Source organism: Scylla paramamosain, chromosome 5 (genome assembly GCF_035594125.1).
Source record: "Scylla paramamosain isolate STU-SP2022 chromosome 5, ASM3559412v1, whole genome shotgun sequence".
NCBI lineage: Eukaryota > Metazoa > Arthropoda > Malacostraca > Decapoda > Portunidae > Scylla > Scylla paramamosain.
Genome location: NC_087155.1, coordinates 34,924,952 through 34,946,672, shown reverse-complemented (window position 1 = coordinate 34,946,672; position 21,721 = coordinate 34,924,952). Strand labels below are relative to the sequence as shown.

Below are 21,721 nucleotides of genomic sequence, written 5' to 3'. Positions count from 1 at the left end.
TTTTTTTTTTTTTTTTTTTTTTTTGGCTGAAAATGTATCCGAGTTTTTGGGCCTGACTGTCAGCAGATCACAAGAGTTTAGATTAAGGGAAAACGCTGAACGCAAATTAAATGAGTGTGATTTGTTCCTGGACTTGTGGTTGTGACACTACCTTACCTGCTCGTTATACACCGTGTCTTCACTCTCTATACGCTTTTCCAGCAATAACTCTTGCATAATAATAATTTTGTTTGATATCTGTCGTAGTCAAGAGTTTATATATAAATGCCATAGTTACTCGTGCACTGCTACTCTGTTTTTATTTACCTTATCCTAACTAACTGGAACTCAGTTTAAGCCTGCAAATTGTCGGTAATACTGAAAGGTTTCAGAAAAATCTTATTTTCAGCCATATATTGGAAGAGCTTGAAGGAAAAAGCAATACTTCCACAAGTTAAAGGTCACTTCCATAACTTTTGGAAATGAAAGAGTGGGACGGTCCATCAATCACTCTTCCTTCTTTTCCACTTTATCGAGGTGGTCATGCATGTTAAGGTGCCCCGGCAAAACAGTAATCAAGAAGTGATTTATTAGTAACATACCTTATATATATATATATATATATATATATATATATATATATATATATATATATATATATATATATATATATTTTTTTTTTTTTCCCAATACAAAACTCGTATTTATTTTGCATCATCCTATATTACTTTCGTAATTGTCGACCATGTGTGGGACCTCAATCACTGCCTTATCTCGACTATTTGCAACAGGTTCAAATGAAAGTAAATTCGATCTTCGGGAGCACTTTCATGATTTTAGTGATAGTTTAACAAAGATTCTATATTTTGTTACCGGGAGAGTCAATCGTGAGAAGTCGACTTATGATTATGATTTATGTGGTCCTCGTAAAAGACGAGTCATGATGTTAAAACTCTGTAAATACATAGGAATAACTTACCGTTGATTAAAGCTCAATCTATTTCGTAATATTTCTTTCCACGTACGAGAACTTCAGTCTTGCATCACTGTCTTGCATAATTCTACTTTTATAATAAATGTTTGCCGTGCATGATGTAATGGGATGTGAGAATAGCTATAATACCTCTCGTGGAAATTGTATCTGTTGTGTAATGCTTGAGTCGGTTTATGAGCCATCAAACATGCACCAACATCTGGAGGGGAGGAAGGAAGGTGTGCGTTTCCCCGTGGTATTTCTGCCTACCGTTTAAAGTGCTCAAAATTACATTAGTTTTTTTCTTTGTGACAGCTGATTGGAATTTTATGATTTTCAAAGAGAGAGAGAGAGAGAGAGAGAGAGAGAGAGAGAGAGAGAGAGAGAGAGAGAGAGAGAGAGAGAGAGAGAGAGAGAGAGAGAGATTGGAAGTGGGTACATGAAACAGAATGAACAATATAAGAAGAGATGTAAGTGGAATATGATTCTGATGGAGATGGAAGAGGAAGAAGAGAAAGAGGAGGAGGAGGAAGCGGTGGAGATGGAGGAAGAGCACTACCATCAGATCTGTATTGCCACTAGTTCAAATCTCTTATTATTTATCTCCTCCTCCTCCTCCTACTCCTACTCCTCCTCCTCCTCCTCCTCCTCCTCCTCCTCCTCCTCCTCCTCCTCCTCCTCCTCCTCCTCCTCCTCCTTTGCCTGTTTACACGGAAGCTCCCGGAGGCAACACAAACACGGGAATTATTCTGCCGAGTCGAACAATTAAGACCAATTTGTGAGTTGGTTTGTGTGCTAATGTTGTTTCGGCGCGAGCTAACAGAAGCCTCCTCGATGTTTTCATTTTTTTTTCCTCTTACACATTCTCTCTCTCTCTCTCTCTCTCTCTCTCTCTCTCTCTCTCTCTCTCTCTCTCTCTCTCTCTCTCTCTCTCTCTCTCTCTCTCTCTCTCTCTCTCTCTCTCTCTCTCTCTCTCTCTCTCTCTCTCTCTCTCCCCCCCAGTTCAGTTTTATCTCGTTGCTTGCGTGCCACATTCGACCTTCATTACTTCCAGACGCGAGAAGATTCAAGGTTGTGTGTGTGTGTGTGTGTGTGTGTGTGTGTGTGTGTGTGTGGGTGGGTGGGTGTTGTAGGCATTGACGCTGCAGCTGGAGGGTACTAGGGTGTGTGTGTGTGGTATATATGAAGTGGAGGAGGACGACGAGGAGTAGAAGAAAAAAAATGGCATGATCAATTTAATGTTTGGCATTATGTGAAGTATTGTGTATGTATGTCCGTGTCCTTGTGTGTGTGTGTGTGTGTGTGTGTGTGTGTGTGTGTGTGTGTGTGTGTCTTTATGTGCGTGAAGTTGCGTGTTCCTGGTGAGTAATGAACATCAAGAGAAGCAGAAAACCATTAGTACCTTATCTATCACCAGTAGAAGGAGGAGGAGGAGGAAAATGAAAAGAAGGAAGGAGAGTAAAAGAATCATAAAAAAATAAAAAAAGGGAACGACCTATAGAAGGCGACAACGACGACGAAGAAGGAGGCGGTGAAGGTGTAGGAAAGCAGAAGTCTGAGTCCCTGTGTGGAGCCGTGGATGAGAAGGTAGGCAGGCAGGCAGGTAGGCAAGGGGTGGGGGACACAAAGGAAGGTCGGCAGCCACTACCATCAAGCTTAATTTGCTCGAGAAAGAGAGTCCATTTGTGAAGTTAATGTGGACGCCGAGAATAATTTAGTTTCCACGCTGGGCTGAGGCGGAGCTAGCTGTGAGCTTTGGGCTGCGCAAGATTCTTCGTTTTGATAGTCCGTCTAATCTGGCTGTATACGCATTTACGAGAGCGCCTGTTAAAACTTGGTTGCTGGGCTGCTACCCCTTGACTGTGTGTGTGTGTGTGTGTGTGTGTGTGTGTGTGTGTGTGTGTGTGTGTGTGGACCTTTGTTCCTTCCGTGAATGTCCTTGGTCTGCATTATCTGCTTATGAGTTATGCCGTGTTGCAATTCTCACGTGTGTGTGTGTGTGTGTGTGTGTGTGTGTGTGTGTGTGTGTGTGTGTCTGAGTGCATACGTTGGTGCACCAAATCCAGCATCATAAATTGTTAAAAACTGCCATGATAAACTCAATCATGGATGGGCTTTAGATGAAGATGATCACGAGATTGAGAGAGAGTGAGAGAGAGAGAGAGAGAGAGAGAGAGAGAGAGAGAGAGAGAGAGAGAGAGAGAGAGAGATTCTTCAAGTTATAATGCTTTTGACAACTTGATGATACAACACCATTAATTGTATATTAAGATAGGTCTCTCTCTCTCTCTCTCTCTCTCTCTCTCTCTCTCTCTCTCTCTCTCTCTCTCTCTCTCTCTCTCTCTCTCTCTCTCTCTCTCTCTCTCTCTCTCTCTAAATTATTTGTCTTAATTTTCCTTTTGCATATAAAGTTTAATTCTTACTATATTTTGTATTTTTGGGTGCTTCTTTGTTCGTGTTTTTGACCTGTTCGTTTAATAACATATTTTGCCCGTCTTTGTCCTGGTTTTCAGAATCGTTCTGTATTCGTCCTTTTTTTCTTTCATGTTTCTCTATTTTCCCTGCTCTTGCCTTTTCCTCTGTAATCTTCCTCGCTAAATATAGACCAGTGAATCTCTTCTTCATCTCTATATCTTTCCAGTATCTCAATTACTCTCCACACGAAACAATTAAGATATCTACCTGTTCCTTGTGAGACTTTGTTAGCTTATCTATCTATCATCAAGCGGTAAGGTTTGGCTTAGGAAGGTGACAGAACAATGTGTCTTTACATCTTATGAATAAACTGGTGAAGCTTTACTAATTTCCTTTACCTCGTGGTCAGTTAAGGAAGACTGCACGATTACTGCATTTTCTTTCTGTAGCTTGAGTGTGGATTTTTAGGTGAATGCGTGTGGCAATGCTATAGTAGTGATTGGTTTTACAGTATAGTTGTAATGGTGATAGTGGTGTCATTGTAGTTTTGACGTCATGAAGATGTGTGAGATGTCGTGAATTATGGTGGCAGTGGTGATGGGTTATGTAGTTACAGTAGTGGTCGTGGGGCAGTTATAGTGACGGTAATGAGGTGAAGGTAATTATGGTAATGGTTATGGTGTGGCTGTGATGAAAAAGAGGTGTGATGATGTTAAAGGCATGACTTTTGTGGAATGATGACTAATGATCTCTTCCATGCTACTGTGGTGCTGCAGTTTTTGTGATGATAGTGGTGGTATGAATACATTTGTTTTGATGGTGGTGATTGTGGTGACAGTGGTGGTGTAGTTGTGGTGGAATGAATACCGTTGTGATAAAAGCAGTGACGTGTGGTGAAATAGACGCATGGAAGTGATGAAATAAAAATAAATATGGTGATGATAGTGATGGCAGCTGCTTTAATACTGGCGTAGGCGTGACTGTAATGGAATAAAGACACTAATGATGATTCGGGTGGTGTGTAATGAAATATGTGTGTCTAGGATTAAAATACAAAGCCGTGGTGTTAGTGGTGCCGGTGTCGGATGATGGAGGTAGTGGTGAAGGTAGTGGAGGTGTTGATACTGCTGGTGGAGGCAGTGTGGCTGTGGTGGAACAAAGGCGGCTGCTCTCTTTCTTTCTTAAGGTGGCGTGCTGGATGTTGCTCTTTGTGGGATATTTGCTCCCTGGAGGACCCCCGTGGCGGCCTCGGGTGGCGCCTGAAGGAGTGTTCGGTGGCTTAAAGAGAAACTGTTATATCAGGTTCTTATCTTTTCTGCGATGGTGGGGAGAAGCGAACATGAATTTTACTTACCACTGTTGAGTCACCCATCGTTGCCTATTCGTTACTATAGACACCTTACCTTATCAAAATTACTTTTCAGTCATAATGGAGTGAATTTTTTTGTTCCTAATATGTTATGGAACGACATGTCACCTTAACTCTTTCACTACAGACATATTACCCCATCAAATCACGTCTATCATAATGGAGTAAATAAGAATTGCATTGGATGTGTAACTAGATTTATGATCCTTTAATAACCCTAAGTATTACCCTTAACTTAATATCCTCTAAAGACGACGCATGTGTCTCTGAAAGGGTGAAGGCAACATGATCAAGTGTCCGGTGTTTGGGGGACATGTTTTCCTCTTTCTCTCTGCGGATATTTCACCGCCATATTTGTTTGTGGTCTTGGAATTCTCTCGTATGATATTCTTACAGTGTGGAAATGTTTTCTCGTGTGCAATAATTTTCCTGACACCTTTGCGTTTGGTGAAGTGAGGAGGATGTTCCAGAGCGTCTCTGCTCTCTATTGGATATGTTATTTCAGGAGGTAAATGCCATCACTACGTAAGATGAAGAAAAATCATTTATATACGTAAGTGATGTTTGATCAATCAACGCAGTCAAACGAAATATTCCAATTACTATGGTATCTTGTATGCTAGATATTTCAGAAGTCTTTTCTTTTCGTATAATTATTTTTAATCAAATATAAGTAATACATTCTTAAATTATTCCTTTCATCTATTAGTATTTCAAACCCAGATTTTGCAGTGTGTTATTTCTTACCTACAAGATATTAAAGGGCTAAAAAATATGATCAATAATCGAAGGAGCCGCTAATATTGTATAAATATATAAGGGTCTTTTAAGTTTATGATTGGGTATTAATAGTCACGAAGCCTGAGTGAGGTCAAGGTCGCGGCCTTTACCTGGAGCCGCCATGCATTGCCCGACCTATGTGTTCTCCTCACAGTGCATCAAAGGCGAGGTTGCTAAAGTTTAATTGGACATTCGGGACGCAACGGTGATACAATATTAGATGGACTGGAGAAGTACGGTGTAGAGTCGACCTACATTTCAGCTCCCTCACTTACCTCTGCCCACCCACCCACATCCTAACATTCTCACATTTACTCACTCGTACATTTTTTACTTTGTGTGTGTGTGAGAAGAGAGAACAGTCATCTTAGTTATATTTATATTTTTCTTACTTTCATGTACACCAATCACAGACCATTACTCACAATTACTCGGCAATTCATCCTTCTTCTTGTGTAGAGGAAGAAGGAAGTCACCAAGTGTTCATTTCATTTTACTTTACTTTTTCCTTTCCTTCCGCCAGCCTTAGCACTTTATATTTTCCGTCACTCATTTTTCTTCTTCCATCAGCAAAGGCACCAAAAATAAACAAGCCATATTTTTTGAAAGCTCTTGGTATATTTACCTTTTCTCATGAAGTGGCGTATAGTCTGAGCCTTGTCCATTTATATATATATATATATATATATATATATATATATATATATATATATATATATATATATATATATATATATATATATATATATATATATTAGACTCTATAACGCGTAAAGTAAAAAACAAGAAAACGAGAGAGAAAAAAAAACTGGGTGATCACTACACCAACCCCTTATTCTTCTTACTCCTTTTCTCAGCGGCCACAGTTTTTAAAATTACCTGCCACTCATTCTTTTCGCGTGTGGGTGTCCGTTCCTGCGATGCTACTTACAATACGTTCCCTGATGCTTGGGAGGGAGATGGGATTGGTTTGTATAGCTTCAGCATCTTTGGTTAATTTATGCGAGGAAGTGACTGAGCTTTGCTAGTCGATGTAAGAGAAAACGAATATACAGAAGCTACAAGGAGAACAGTAGACCTTCAATTAGTAGTTCGTGTAATGAAACATATTGATCTTCATGTGTCCGTCTGTCATCTCGATCCACCACCTGGTATCTTTTATTCCTCCTGGCATTTCTATCTGGTCGACTTGTCACCTTTATTCATATTGCAAATTATCCTTTGCGTGTGTGTGTGTGTGTGTGTGTGTGTGTGTGTGTGTGTGTGTGTGTGTGTGTGTGTGTGTGTGTGTGTGTTGAAGAGCGCACGGTGTACATATTCATAGCCCCCTTTTTTTTTTTTTTTGGTCTTTTTTTTTTTAACAGAGGCGAATGAAAATACGAGTACGTGTATTGTGTTCATTATTGCCGGGCTGTTATGCTTATGGCTCAGACATTATGTGTTTTCATTGTTATTTCAGTCACTTTTAGCACCAGGTTTTACAGTTTTCAAATAGAGAAAATACAAAAAATAAAATAAATAAAATAAATAAATAAATAAAATAAAATAAATAAAACTGATGGAAGGGTAAAGTTAGGCCTCAAAAAACATTTATCGAAAATTACATTAAGTATATTTAATATCAAAAGAAAAAGGCAAAAATAATCAATTTCTTGAAAACATATATAAAAATAAGTAAAAGCTATTATTTTTATTGATTATTACACTCTCTCTCTCTCTCTCTCTCTCTCTCTCTCTCTCTCTCTCTCTCTCTCTCTCTCTCTCTCTCTCTCTCTCTCTCTCTCTCTCTCTCTCTCTCTCTCTCTCTCTCTCTCTCTCTCTCTCTCTCTCTTGCTTCCATTTTAGGTGAAGAAAGGACTGCTTTATCGAGAGATACTAGGAGGGCAGGAGTAGAGGAGAAAGAAGAGGAGAAGGAGGAAGAGGAGGAGGAGGGGAAGGAGAAGGAGGAGGAGGAAGAGTGGGAGGAGACGGTAAAAGAAAGATAGAAGAAAGAGTGGAAAGATAAAAGCAACATGAAAGCGAGAGAAAGAGAGGGAGGGTGTGAAAGAAAGAGGAAGACTGTGAGAGGGAGGAAGAAGGTAGGAAAGGAATGGAGTGAGAGTGAAGGAGGAAGAATATATCAACTAGTAAAGGGGAGAGAGAGAGAGAGAGAGAGAGAGAGAGAGAGAGAGAGAGAGAGAGAGAGAGAGAGAGAGAGAGAGAGAGAGAGTCTTTCTTTTCGCGACAGGAATAATAAAAAGCAAGCTGATGGTAATGATAGCTGGTCCAAATCGTGAACTAAGCCGCTTGACACTTTGATGCGAATATGATGAAGGGAAGGATGAGGAGGAAGAGGAGGAGGAGGAGGAGGAAAAGGGAGAGGAGAGAATGACAATGGAGGGCACCCGAGAAAATATAGACGAGAAAGAGAAGAGGATGAGAAAGTTGGAGGAGGTTGAGATGCAGGAGGAGGAGAGGGAGGATAAGGATCAAGAAGAAATGAAGGCTCCCGGGATAAAGAAAATGTAGGGTGGAAGGGATGAAGGGAAAACTAAAATAATGATGTGTGTTAAGAAGGAGATACTGAAAAGAAGAAGTGATGTTGAGAAAAAAAGATGCGAAAAAATGGAAGGAGGTGAAAATGCAAGATGAATAAATAAAGTAGGTATATAAAAGAAAGAAACGGAAATAAATACTGGTAGAAAAGAAAAAAATGAATATAAAAGAGGTAAAAGAAAAAGGAAAAGCGAAAAGATATTAGCTAAAGATTATTTGATCCTGTAGAAATTAAAGCGACAAAAAAATAAGAAGGGAGATAAGGTATGAAAGAAAACACCATACAAGAACATTTTAAATCGATTACTTCCTTGATGAAGGGCAAGGAGATGAGACAAGAAAGAAAAGCTAAGACAAAATGAGATGGAATGAGAGATACAAGAAAGGAAGGATTCATAATGAGAGAGAAAATGGGAGAAAATATCAAGAAAGAAAAGTTGTGACAAATGAAAGAGAGAGACAGAGAGAGAGAGAGAGAGAGAGAGAGATAAAGTATGAAATTACAAGTCTCACACGTGAATAAAAAATCTACACTAATGGAATTTTCACGAAGCAAAACAGTGGTGTCGAGGCGCGCTATTTATTCACAACGCTCGTGACAACTGAAGCTAAAAGTAAATAACAGTCTCTTTGTCCCTATGCCGAGCTGACCTTCCAGTTAAAGGGGGAGTAGCCGAGACAAGCCAGCCACATCAGACACACGGACGTACACCCACAAGCATTCCCTCACATCTTAGCCTTTAGCCGTGCAAGGGATGAGAGAAGGAAGGAGAAAATGAAGAAGGAAATAAAAAAAAAGTTGATGAGAAGAAGGGGAGGAGAGAAGTTATTAATTTATAAGGCACCTAAAAGTGAGATAATTAAAACTAACAATTCAACGAAGAATCCAAAAAAGGAGGAAAAAAATATTAAAAAAAACATAATTAGAGGTAAATAAAACGATGAAAATTATATATTTAATGAACAAGACTGAAAAAAAGGAAGAGAACAAGGAGAAATATAAATGAAAATGACGATTAGAAGTAAATAATACGATTAAAGACAAGAAAATCAACGGAAAAAATCCAAAGAAAGAAACTATTGGAGAAAAATATGAATTTAAAAGATATCCAGAGGTAAATAAGACGATGAGAAACATATAAATTCAACAATAAATTAATAACGAATCAGTATTCCCTTAAATTCCAGAGTTGAGGTGCGCGGAGGAAGAGATGAGAGTGACCGGGAGAGGGATTAAGTGAGAGTTTGAGTCGCAGAGGGAGAGGACGAGAGGGAGACCAGAAAGTGGTTAGCAGGAGACAGCGTGTCCATCAGTGAGAGAGAGAGAGAGAGAGAGAGAGAGAGAGAGAGAGAGAGAGAGAGAGAGAGAGAGAGAGAGAGAGAGAGAGAGAGAGTTTTTGTAATGACTCAAGAGGATGTAATTTATTGAAACATCGCATGAAAGTAAGAAATTTTAAGGTCATTGTCAATATAATGATCAGACAGACAGACAGACAGGCAAACTTACATGTGATCTTATAAAACAGAAAATTAGAAGTCTTTTCCTTTTTATTTTTTTACCCTTCACTCATCCTCCTTTCTCTTTTCTCTTCAGTATTTTACTCAATTTCCTCCTCCGTTTTCTCATCATTCCATCCCATCTTTTCTTTTCTTCTCTTGCCCCACTCCTCTTTCGTTCAATTCTTTCGTTTACTTTTCTGTTTTTGTCTTCTTTTTCTTTCTTTTCTTTTACTTCTTTTTTCATTTTCTTTCGTGTTCTTCTTTTGTTTATTCTATCCTCCTTCCTTTCTTTTCTAGTATCTTTTGACCTCTTGTCTTTTTTTCTATTTCATTCATTTTTCTCTCTCCTTTTTTCGTTCATTCCATTCTCTCTCTCTCTCTCTCTCTCTCTCTCTCTCTCTCTCTCTCTCTCTCTCTCTCTCTCTCTCTCTCTCTCTCTCTCTCTCTCTCTCTCTCTCTCTCTCTCTCTCTCTCTCTCTCTCTCTCTCTCTCTCTCTCTCTCTCTCTCTCTCTCTCTCTCTCTCTCTCTCTCTCTCTGTGTGTGTGTGTGTGTCATTTCTCATATCTGACATCTCTCTCTCCTTCCTCCTCCTCCTTCCCTGCTCTCTTACCCATTCATATTATCCTTTTTCTTCCTCTTCCTTTCTTTTCCTTTAACTAACTCGGCTACACCTTCATACTTCTTTTCCATGTTACGCCTCTTCCCTTTCCATCCTTCTCTTCTTTCTCTTTCTCTCAGTCTTGGTCGCCAATCACAAAAGGCGGAAAGGCTGCGGACAAAGAGATACCACACCACAACAAGGGGTGGCCAAAAAGATGCACTGAGGAAGCAAAGCAAAATAAGAGTGAGGAGAAAAGAAAGTTGAGAAAGGACCGCCCCTGCTTTTGCTCTGCTTGTTCTTTTGTCCAAGTGGGAAAGAAAGGAAAATGGAAACAAAAACTGAGTAAAGTAAGTCTTTGTTTTTAAGGGATGATAACAGGGAATACAAAATAATTCAACAAAAATTAGGAAAATATTAATAGTTGTCTAACACACACACACACACACACACACACACACACACACACACACACACACACACACACACACACACACACACACACACACACACACACACACACACACACACACAAAGTCCAAGAAATGCTTATAAACATGAATAAAAACATGACACAAAAACTATTTCATTGAAAAAGCAAAAGAAAAGATATTGGAAAGGTCGTTTTTTTTTTCTCTCTCCCTTTTTATTTATTCACGTTGTGTGTGTGTGTGTGTGTGTGTGTGTGTGTGTGTGTGTGTGTGTGTGTGTGTGTGTGTGTGTGTGTGTGTGCGCGCGCGCGTGCGTGCGTGCGTGCGTGCGTGTACTGTGTCAACTCACGTCCAACTTAATTCATTATCTCTCTCTCTCTCTCTCTCTCTCTCTCTCTCTCTCTCTCTCTCTCTCTCTCTCTCTCTCTCTCTCTCTCTCTCTCTCTCTCTCTCTCTCTCTCTCTCTCTCTCTCTCTCTCTCTTTAATCGCAGTGGCGAGAACTGACACAAACCCCAGCCCGAGCACTTAATCAGAAGAAGGTGTGACGCGCTCAGGTGATCAATCTACAAACGCAGGTGAAAAGAAGTGAATTAATGGAAGCTATGGGAGGATACGGCGAGAGAGAGAGAGAGAGAGAGAGAGAGAGAGAGAGAGAGAGAGAGAGAGAGAGAGAGAGACTTCTGATTAGGTGTATGTACTCGCATCACTAATTGCCTTCACCTGTCGAGAGCCTTAAAGGTGAACATAATTAATGATTTTCGTCTCTCTCTCTCTCTCTCTCTCTCTCTCTCTCTCTCTCTCTCTCTCTCTCTCTCTCTCTCTCTCTCTCTCTCTCTCTCTCTCTCTCTCTCTCTCTCTCTCTAACTCTTCTAACCTACTTTTAACACTAATTTCTCTTGCTTTCATTGATGTAGTTCTTTTGTTTTCCACCTCGCTGCCCCGCTTTACATTTTCCTCTCCTCCTCCTGGCGTCTCAGTTCCCGACAGCGTAAGAATCCCTTGCTTTCTCCATTCTATTCACGCCACAGATTACTCGTAAACACGACACTTCCAGCACGCCCATTCTTCTTTCTTCCTACTGCTTCCTCCTCCTGCTCCTTTCGTTTTTCTTTCTTCTTTGTCTCCGTCTCCTTCGTTTCCTTCTCTTCTCCAGCTGGCCCTCCTCTTTCTCCTCCTCGTCTTGTTTGTGTGTGTACGTACCTTCCTTCCTCTCCCGGGACCCTTCCTTGTGATTCTCTTTTGCTTTGTGATTTTCTTTTCCTTCCATTTCACTCTCGTTCTTGACCTCCTTCATGTCTTCGTGTCCTGTTCCCACCGCATCCTCCTCCCCCTCCCCATCTTCCTCCTTTCCTTCCGTCTTTGTCGTTATATACGCTCCTGTTTCATATCTACGTATTTCGTTTTCCTTCCTTGTGAATCCACGCAGTCCAGATTCGATATTTGTGTCTTCGTCCTCCTCGCTCGTTCGTTTTCTTCCCCTGCTTCTACGTTCGCCAATTCTTCCTCCACCTTTCTCACGTTTGCTCACGTTATATGTATTTGCCGTGTTTTGACTTACACTTTTCACCAGTTTTATCCTCGTTCTTTTCTCTTGCCCTTCTCTCTCTCTCTCTCTCTCTCTCTCTCTCTCTCTCTCTCTCTCTCTCTCTCTCTCTCTCTCTCTCTCTCTCTCTCTCTCTCTCTCTCTCTCTCTCTCTCTCTCTCTCTCTCTCTCTCTCTCTCTCTCCTTTTAGATTTATTTCTCATTCACTTTGTTGTTGTTGCTGTTATTGTTGTTGCTGGATTTGTTTGTACTGTATGTATATTGTATTTTTATTTATTTTTTTTTAATATATATATCTTGAATCCTACGTTCCGGCTTACACAACCTCTGGATTCTGTGTGTGTGTGTGTGTGTGTGTGTGTGTGTGTGTGTGTGTGTGTGTGTGTGTGTGTGTAATCCCTCTGTACCTTAAAATCTTCATACTGCTGTTGCTGCTGCTGGTACTGTTAGTATCACTTAACACTGCTGCTATGTTTACACCCATCGCCTTTGTAGCCTTAGTCCTGCCGCCCACTCTCACTTTGTCGACATCTCTCAACGGACTCTACGTAGTTTGTGGTCGTACATTTTACCAGTATATTGTTCGGTGTTTATTAGTTTTTTTTTTTTTTTTTTTAGCTCTTTGTATGCATTTCTTTTCATCATCTTGCCAGTAGTACACGGTTCTCCACTCCAGTTTGCATACGTTCTTGCCACTTTCTCTCTCTCTCTCTCTCTCTCTCTCTCTCTCTCTCTCTCTCTCTCTCTCTCTCTCTCTCTCTCTCTCTCTCTCTCTCTCTCTCTCTCTCTCTCTCTCTCTCTCTCTCTCTCTCTCTCTCTCCTCTGGACTAGCACATCTTTCCCCAAACTCTCTCATTGTCAGGCTTTTGTGATCCGCTCCTCCATCCATTATGTATTAAAACAATGTCCCCGTCATTCCCCCTTAGAGGAGTGATGCTTCTGATGCCTCCCCTTCACTCGGTTCCTTTTATTCAGCGCCTCCTCTCAGCCCCCACCATTAAACTACCGCGTGTTCGTTATTGTTTTACTCTGACTTCACTCTAACTTCCACATATGTAGCCGTTAAGCCCCTCTCTCTCTCTCTCTCTCTCTCTCTCTCTCTCTCTCTCTCTCTCTCTCTCTCTCTCTCTCTCTCTCTCTCTCTCTCTCTCTCTCTCTCTCTCTCTCTCTCTCTCTCTCTCTCTCTCTCTCTCTCTCTCTCTCTCTCTCTCTCTCTCTCTCGCCTCGGATTCAATAGCTTTAGATCTCTACTCTTTCATTTTGTTTATTTTCTTATCAGTTCGCCCATCTGCTTGTCTCTTTCTTTGCCTGTGTCTATGTTTGGCTTTCTGTCTTATCTGTCCGTTTGATTGCTTGCTTCTCTGTCTAACTGTTTGTGCGTATGTATGTATGTATGCATGTGTCTGGCTTGTTGTTGCTGTTGTGGGTGGTGGAGGTGTTATTCTTGTCCCTCCTCCTCCTCCTCCTCCTCCTCCTCCTCCTTCTCCTCCTCCTCCTCCTCCTCCTGCTCCTCCTCCTCCGCCCTCGTTGTCGTCCTTGTCTTCATCCTCCTTTTTCTTTTATTTCTTTCTTTCTCATCTTCTTATTGTTATTTATTTTATTTTTGCTCCTGTCGTTGTTGTGGCCATGATGACCTTGTGTAAGAATAGGGATCTTCTCATACTTCAAGTCGAAAACACAACACTCACTCATTCACAAACACCGACGGCTTCTTAGCAGTGACGAAATTACCATGCGTGGTCGTGCCTCTAATACACGCCTGAGCCTCCTCCTCCTCCTCCTCCTCCTTCTACTCCTTCGCCGTGAGTCAGCCGTGTTTCGTGACAGTGAGCGATGGAGTGTGTCGCCAGCTGGGGTTGGTGTAAGGCAAGGAATGGCTTATCGCTACGAGGAGCTAATGGTGTTTACCTCCGCACCACGCCAGGGGGATGAGCGGGATGTGTTACGCCGCCTTGTATCCATCATCATCATCACCGTTACCATGTTCTGTTTTTTTTCAAAGGAGGCTTTGAAGTTATCGTTGTTTTGAGTTCGGTGTTCTCGAAAGTTTCAGTGTCTTATATTCACAACTTTTAGCAAGATCTATTATAAGTTGTTTGGATATTCATGGATGTTTTCGTGTTTATAGTGGTAAGCGAAAACGAAGGTTCTGCATGATCAGTAGGAAAATTAACGTGAAAAGACGACTGGACATCTCTGTAGCCTTTGAAGAGTGCACTTATGAAAGAATAAAGCATTTAAAAACACGGGCGTTAGAATTTCATGCACATGAAACTCTTATATGGTAAGGTAACCAATTAGAAACATTATTTTTTTCATTACTTCATTCACAACTACCTTGAACATCATATGATCATCATCTTCATATTCATTATCATCATCACCTGCATCATCAGTGTTATCTATAAGTTTACTAAAGAACAAAAATCTCCCAAGTCTTCTCCATCATTCTTTGTTGGCTACTCGCCTCTAACAAGTCACCCCAGAAGCAAAACGCTTTATCGCACCCCTCCGTCTAGTCCTTCGTCTACCCGCACACCCATTCGGCGTCTTCCCCTCCATTAGCCTTCCCTCACATTAACGCCTGTGAGAGTTATTGGCCGTCACAAGTCACTCTTTTAGATAGTCTTACCCTTTTTATGTTCCGCTATTTGAAAGTACTACACTTTTTTTTTTTATCAATCTTGTATAATTATCCTAGTTCGTAAGAGAAGGAAAATTAAACGTCTGAGTAGAAATGAAGATTCTTTCATTGTCTTAGGATCTGTTATTTCTGCCTTTTTTTTCCTTGTATAATTGTTTATTTGTAAAGATATGAGAAATGAAGACTGCCTCGGTAAAGGACAGTAACCCAAGGAGTGCGAGTCACCAGATTACTACAGTTGACATTCCTGTTTCTCTCTCTCTCTCTCTCTCTCTCTCTCTCTCTCTCTCTCTCTCTCTCTCTCTCTCTCTCTCTCTCTCTCTCTCTCTCTCTCTCTCTCTCTCTCTCACCGAGAATCCCCACGCCGTGGTGAAGGCAAATCCCCGGCGGCAAATTAATCCCGGATTATCGTAATTACACATTAGATAGTCTGTCGCCACTTCCGGCCACACACGACCTCCCCGTGGCCTGTATTAATATTACTGTCAGGCGAGGACTGCTGGGAGAGGAAGAGAAGGAGGAGGAGGAGGAGGAGGAGGAGGAGGAGGAGGAGGAGGAGGAGGAAAAGGAACAGGAACAGAAAGAGGAACAGGAAGAGGAAGAAGAGGAGATATTTACGTAGCACATCCCTTATCGCTACAGTACAACACACACACACACACACACACACACACACACACACACACACACACACACACACACACACACACACACACACACACACACACAATGTACGCACGCACGCTCCCATATACACTTTGTTACCTGTGATAACGGGCAGATTAATTGCCCCATATAGATTATTTAACTGCTAGTGTGTGCCCTTCTCCACACCTGGCGTTTAATATGCGACTGTAAATTAATTTGCTGCCTCTCTTTGTGTGTGTGTGTGTGTGTGTGTGTGTGTGTGTGTATCTGTAGTCATACCATTTTTAAACTTATTGACTTGCACTGTGGAGTTAATACTATAACCATATTAACATTTTTTTTTTTTTTGTTTCACCCGGAATCACTTAAACGTTAACCTACTAAAGTTTCAGTGCTCTTTTTTTTTTTTGTAATGAGTTCAGTATGAGTTTTTTTTTATTATTATTTTTATGGAAGTGAGAATATCTGTGGCTGCTATTCTATCAGTAACGTGTGTCTTGTAACTTGCGTGAATTTTTTAGGTTGTGTCTTTACAGTGATCCTTCTGTCAATTGGAATAAATGTGAAGGCGTTCATTTGCTTCATTTGCACATCTGGATTAAGGACTCCGCAAAACTAGGCACCGAGAAATGAAATCTCTAGTATGTGAGAAACAAAGTCGTAAACTGTTCGTTAAGTTGAAAGCAACAAAGAAAAAAAATCATCTTATTGTATGGTGCCGGCACATAATGGTCAACGATGAAACAATACTGATTTTCAGAGCAAAAAGTAGCAAGATAGTTTCTGAGAAGAATATTTTTACAAATAGTGAAAATAAGCTTTAAGTAGCAAAGAATGTTAAAGGTGGAAGTCAGGCAGCAATCGCTAGCTTGTTAAGCTGTAGAGATTATGAAGTATGAATGAAGTATGAAGAAGTATGAATGGTATTCACAAAATTAGAAGAAATTGTAAAAATCTACGACAAATTTTGCAAGTATATCAAGACAGATTATGCAAATAAGAATAAGATAATATGCAATATCATAAATAAATATCACATAGAGCGGGTGTAATGAAGAAAGCAGGATATATATATATATATATATATATATATATATATATATATATATATATATATATATATATATATATATATATATATATATATATATATATATATATAATATAAACTGAATAGTATTAAGAAAAGGTCAGCAAAGTTTAAATACGTCCAACTTTAAATACAAGAATAGAATGTACAAATATTTAAGCTAGAGGATAAAGTTCATCACGTATGATAATGAAAGGAAACGTTAGCTGGTAATGACAGAGCTGCAGATGTTACACCGGATAGAATAACTAGTGGTTGTCTGTTGACGCTGCGAGGCGAGGAACGCTGCTGGAGGGGATGGAGCACTGACTGATGTTTTGAAAGTCGCATGTAAAATATATATATATATATATATATATATATATATATATATATATATATATATATATATATATATATATATATATATATATATATATATATATATATATATATATATATGAATAAATACTATTTCTAATAACTATTTTCCAGCAGAAACTTGTAAACTGTTAAAACACTAGAAATTACAGAGAAAAAATCTTATCGTAGTTTATCCAGACCAAATAAAGATAAACTCAAATGCTCACACCTTCGATATTTCCAGCCCTTTAAAATTTTATTTTTCACAATTGTCTGGTGTTGTCATTCTTCAGAACCAGTGACATGCCATGATATTCACAACTTCGAAGTTTATGAGGAAATTAATAAAATAAAAGATGATGAATCAATGCGCCGCCGACATTAATCTCAGTATTAAACTTTAGCGTCACATTAAATACATTAGTGGGTGAGGTGTGCATATTCATTAACGCCTCAATATAATGTACAAGTTGTGGACAGATACACTGGGAAATATTCTCATCAATTTAATAATAAACGTTGGCGGTGCATCCATTGACCTACTCATTTCTTGGAACATTCTCTCAGTTGTGTGGTTTTTGTTGCCTCTTGGTAATTACGAAAAAAATGTAGGAAATTATACGTGTATCTTACGAAAGTAATATAATGCGTTTATCACGCAGCTCGTCACGTTTGGTTTAATTATATCTTTGAACAGCTGTGCAGATCAGACTTTTTTTTTAGCAAGATAATTTTATTTCGTAAAATTATGATAAAAAAAAGTTTGTTTCTTTCTTAGCATATGCTATTTAATATATAGGCATTTTAAATTCATTCAGCCTACGTCATTCAACCACACGCGATGAACACATGACTGCGTGTGATAAATAGTAAGCATAACTCTGGCGGCTTCATGTGAGCACTAATGATTTAAGACACACCCCAGAGGCAGCTTTGTGTTCAGTATTACATGTTAAAGAGGATTAGTCTTTGTGGGTTGAACCTTTTCTCTCCCGTATTAGTATAAGCTGAGTGGATTTCAGACACTAACAGTTAAGAGTATGTGTTTAGTGTTAATACTTCCCTCCTCTCTTATCTCCATCTCCACCACTTCTCATTTTTTCCTTTTCCCCTAACGTCACACAAACTACTTAGTATTTCCAAACATCAGCATCATAATATCTGTAATTCACTACTTCGTATCCCCTTAACGCCACAATAATTATCATATTTCTTAACATTAGTGTTGTCGTATCTCTAATTCACCATTATTTCCCCAACGGTACCTAGACTATTCTGTATTTACAAACATTAGTGTCAATATTTTTTATTCATTTATTTTTCCCCTTCACAATCTACTCCACCACCAGCGTTGTAATGTCTTTAATTCACTACTTATCCCTGAACGCTACACAAATTACTCTCTACTTTCTTATGTTAATGTCATAATATCCCAAATTTACCTCTTTCCCTACCCGCAGGTGCTGAATCACAGGAGACGCGGCTCACCTACTGCCAAGTAAGGAACTTAGCCTTAGTTTTCTCTCCGGAAATCTGTTATTGAAATATTCCGGTGATTCAAAACAAAGAAGAAACCAACAGTCAAGAGTCCAAGAGTATACGTAACCACATTTTTTTTAAGGTAAGTGGATTAATTTTCGCTTCACAACATCACGTTTATGCGTATCTACATAACCGCAAGCATAACCACATCACTTTTCACTCGCAAGAATAACACTCCAGACCAGACACTGAAGGCGACCCACTTTGAGCACGTCCCCAATAACGACATGCCGGAGATTCCCAAGCACAGTATTACTCTTCGTTATACTCAATGCATGTGTTCTCGCGTTACTGCGCACGAATATACACGCCAGAATTCACATGCAGGCCGTCACCGAGGAAGAAAATACAGCAACAGTATACGTGTAAGTAGCAGAGCGAATGAAAAGTTTAATTCTCCAGTTTCTTTAAGTATAAGCTGAGGATGATAATGATAATAGACGTGTGTTAGGCTCAGTGTGGCGGGCTCGTGCTGGCTGGAGGGTGGCGCGTGCGACAGGCGAGTCGGGTAATGGGTTAAGGTGTAGCATTACCGAACTCAGTGGATAATGGAGGCTGCAGATGCTGTTACAGGAGTCTGATAGAGTTATGGATGAAAAATTGGAAAATTGGGGGAAAGTGCAGAGACGGAGAGAAATGGAAGAGAAGAAAGAGCGAGCAGAAGTGCATAAATATTTCCTTAGTGTACTCGAAAAGTGAGATAAAACGCGCGGGATTGAAGGGAACGAAAAATAAAAAGAATAGGAGAGACTTTCCCAGGTAAAAATTTGGCCAATTCATCGTAGAAAACGCGAGGCAATGTAGCTCGCGTGGGAGAGAAAACGGGAAACATCGCTGGAGGGAACCGCTCATGCCTTACATCCAATACATCTTAAGAAAAGAAAATGTGTGAGCTTGCAGATGCGACGGCCGGGCGACGAGGACGGGAAGAGGAGGAAGAAGCGGAGGAAGAGGAGGAGAAGAAGCTGCGGTATAGCATGAAGAGAAATAGAAGAGGATGGCAAAGATGAGGTAAAGGAGGAGGAGGGCACGGGGTCTGACTGAGGGTGAATCGGGAGTCAGAAGATAGATGGCTGATCACGCGGCCTCTACGCGCCTCCCAGCCATCCAATCCCGTGTCTCCAGCCGCGATGAACACTGAGGCAAGGAGAGGCGGGGGTGCACTGAGCGGCGGCGAAGGGATATTGAAGTGTGCCAAATGGTGTGCCGGAGTGTGTGCGGGGGAGGGGATGTGTTGGGAGAGATTTCCTGGGAGTGAATATATGTATTATTTTTAGGGAAATTCTTTTGTATGAATGTATTCAGTGATTGAGAATATTTACGATCAAAATCAGAGAACTAGTAGGTAAAACAAGAAAAAATATTCATACGGAAAAAAAATTCATAGGTATGATAATTAAATAATGTTCACAATAATAACGTCGTTTCTATGAAAATCACTTGGTTCATTCTTACTTAACTGACATTGTTTAAAGCTCGTATTCCTCAAAAGAAAAAAATGAATAAATGAATGAATAAAGACTCAAATGAAAACCGATGTAGTGGAAGAATTCATCTTATATTTACTCTCATTTCATCTGAACTATCAATGATAACCTTTTAGTTTTTCTGCACGACCTTGACTCCTAGATACTCCAATAATCCACAAGCCCGAGCCTGCGCTGTGCAATACAATTACACATTTATTAACAACTCGACTAGGAGATGCGATATACATTCCACCCTCACTGCACTGTCTCTCCAGTTTTCCGCACAATGAGTAATCTCAGTATTCCACCATAACACCATTCATTGCATCAAGGAATCGTCACTACCGCCACCACCATCAACACCGCCACAGCAGTTACAACACGTAAACACCATCACACTAATTCATAAACTAGATACACCTTTTCATTCCCATTTGATTCACCAGTCTTTCTCCCCCCCCCACCTGCTAACTCTGTACAAGGACCTTATCCATCCATGTATGGAGTATGTTTCACAGGTCTAGGGGGTTCCACTAATATCGCTCTTTTAGACAGGGTGGAATGAAAAGCCTTTCGTCTCAACTTCCCTCCTCTAACTGACTATTTTCAGCTCCTTTCTCATCGCCGCAATGTTGCATCTCTAGCTATCTTCTACCGCTATTTTCATGCTAACTGCACTTCTGATCTTGCTAACTGCATGCCTCGCCTCCTCCCGCGGCCTCGCTGCGCAAGACTTTCTTCTTTCATTCACCCCAATTCTGTCCATCTTTCTAATGCAAGAGTTAACTGGTATTCTCAGTTATTCATCACTTTCTCTGGTAAACTCTGGAACTCCCTACCTGCTTCTGTATTTCCACCTTCCTATGACCTGAACTCTTCAAGAGGGAGGTTTCAAGACACTTCTTCAATTTTTGACTACCGCTTCGGACCCTTTTCAGGGACCGGCATCTCAGTGGGCTTTTTTTTTTTATTAGTATTTTGTTGCTCCTGGCCGGTGTCCCTCCTACATAAAAAAATAAAAATAAAAAAAAAAACAGTATCCATTTCTTTACACCCAGAACATTTAATTACACCTAAACACAAGCATAACTGCCACCACCACCACCACCAGAACACCTATTCACCTTCACAGTAACAAACAAGCTAGATACACACTTGCATTTCCACAAAATCTCTTAATATCCTTTGCATTACACCCACAACACTCCACCACACCCAAACACACCGATAACCACATAAGCAACACCCAAACCCCTCACACTAACTCACAAAAAAAAGTATACACTCACATCCCTTTCATCATAAACGTCTTGAGAGTCTGTGATGGGAGACTGAGCAGAAGGGATAGGAGGAAGGAACAGGAAGAGAAGCGGGAGAGATTCTGTGAAGTGAAAGAGGCCGCTTGTCGACCTTTCTCGTATATACTGCCGCCTTCGCCCTAGACAATAAAGAGTTTCATGATGCGCGCCCAGCCTGATTGCCCTCCGCCTCCTATTTCAGTGGGCGATTCTTCCCGCTCGACGGACCCTAAAATGTAGCGACGTGTACCTCCGAAGGGTGTAGTTACTCGCGGTGACTTATGCTTCTGTTGATTATATCCTCTGTCTCTGTCGCTTCCACCACCCTCACACCCCCAACCTGACCTGTGTGTAGGCGGTCTCTCTCTCTCTCTCTCTCTCTCTCTCTCTCTCTCTCTCTCTCTCTCTCTCTCTCTCTCTCTCTCTCTCTCTCTCTCTCTCTCTCTCTCTCTCTCTCTCTCAGTTTTTGCAATTCAGAATAGTGATGTGAAAACAGCAAGTAGGAAAGATGTAAGACTATAAAAAGAATAAAAAGTAAGGAATAACAGGTAGCCAAAATATTT

General features: G+C 40.4%; 1 protein-coding gene across 1 annotated transcript in view; it reads left to right on the top strand.

The window, feature by feature from the left end:
• The window catches only part of LOC135100983 (uncharacterized), a 303,304-nt gene that overhangs the window by 229,897 nt on the left and 51,686 nt on the right, over positions 1–21,721 (top strand). The window contains exon 5 of the mRNA XM_064004599.1: positions 18,310–18,347. Within this exon, the coding sequence (XP_063860669.1) occupies positions 18,310–18,347 (38 nt within the window). The remainder of the gene's footprint in view (positions 1–18,309; positions 18,348–21,721) is intronic.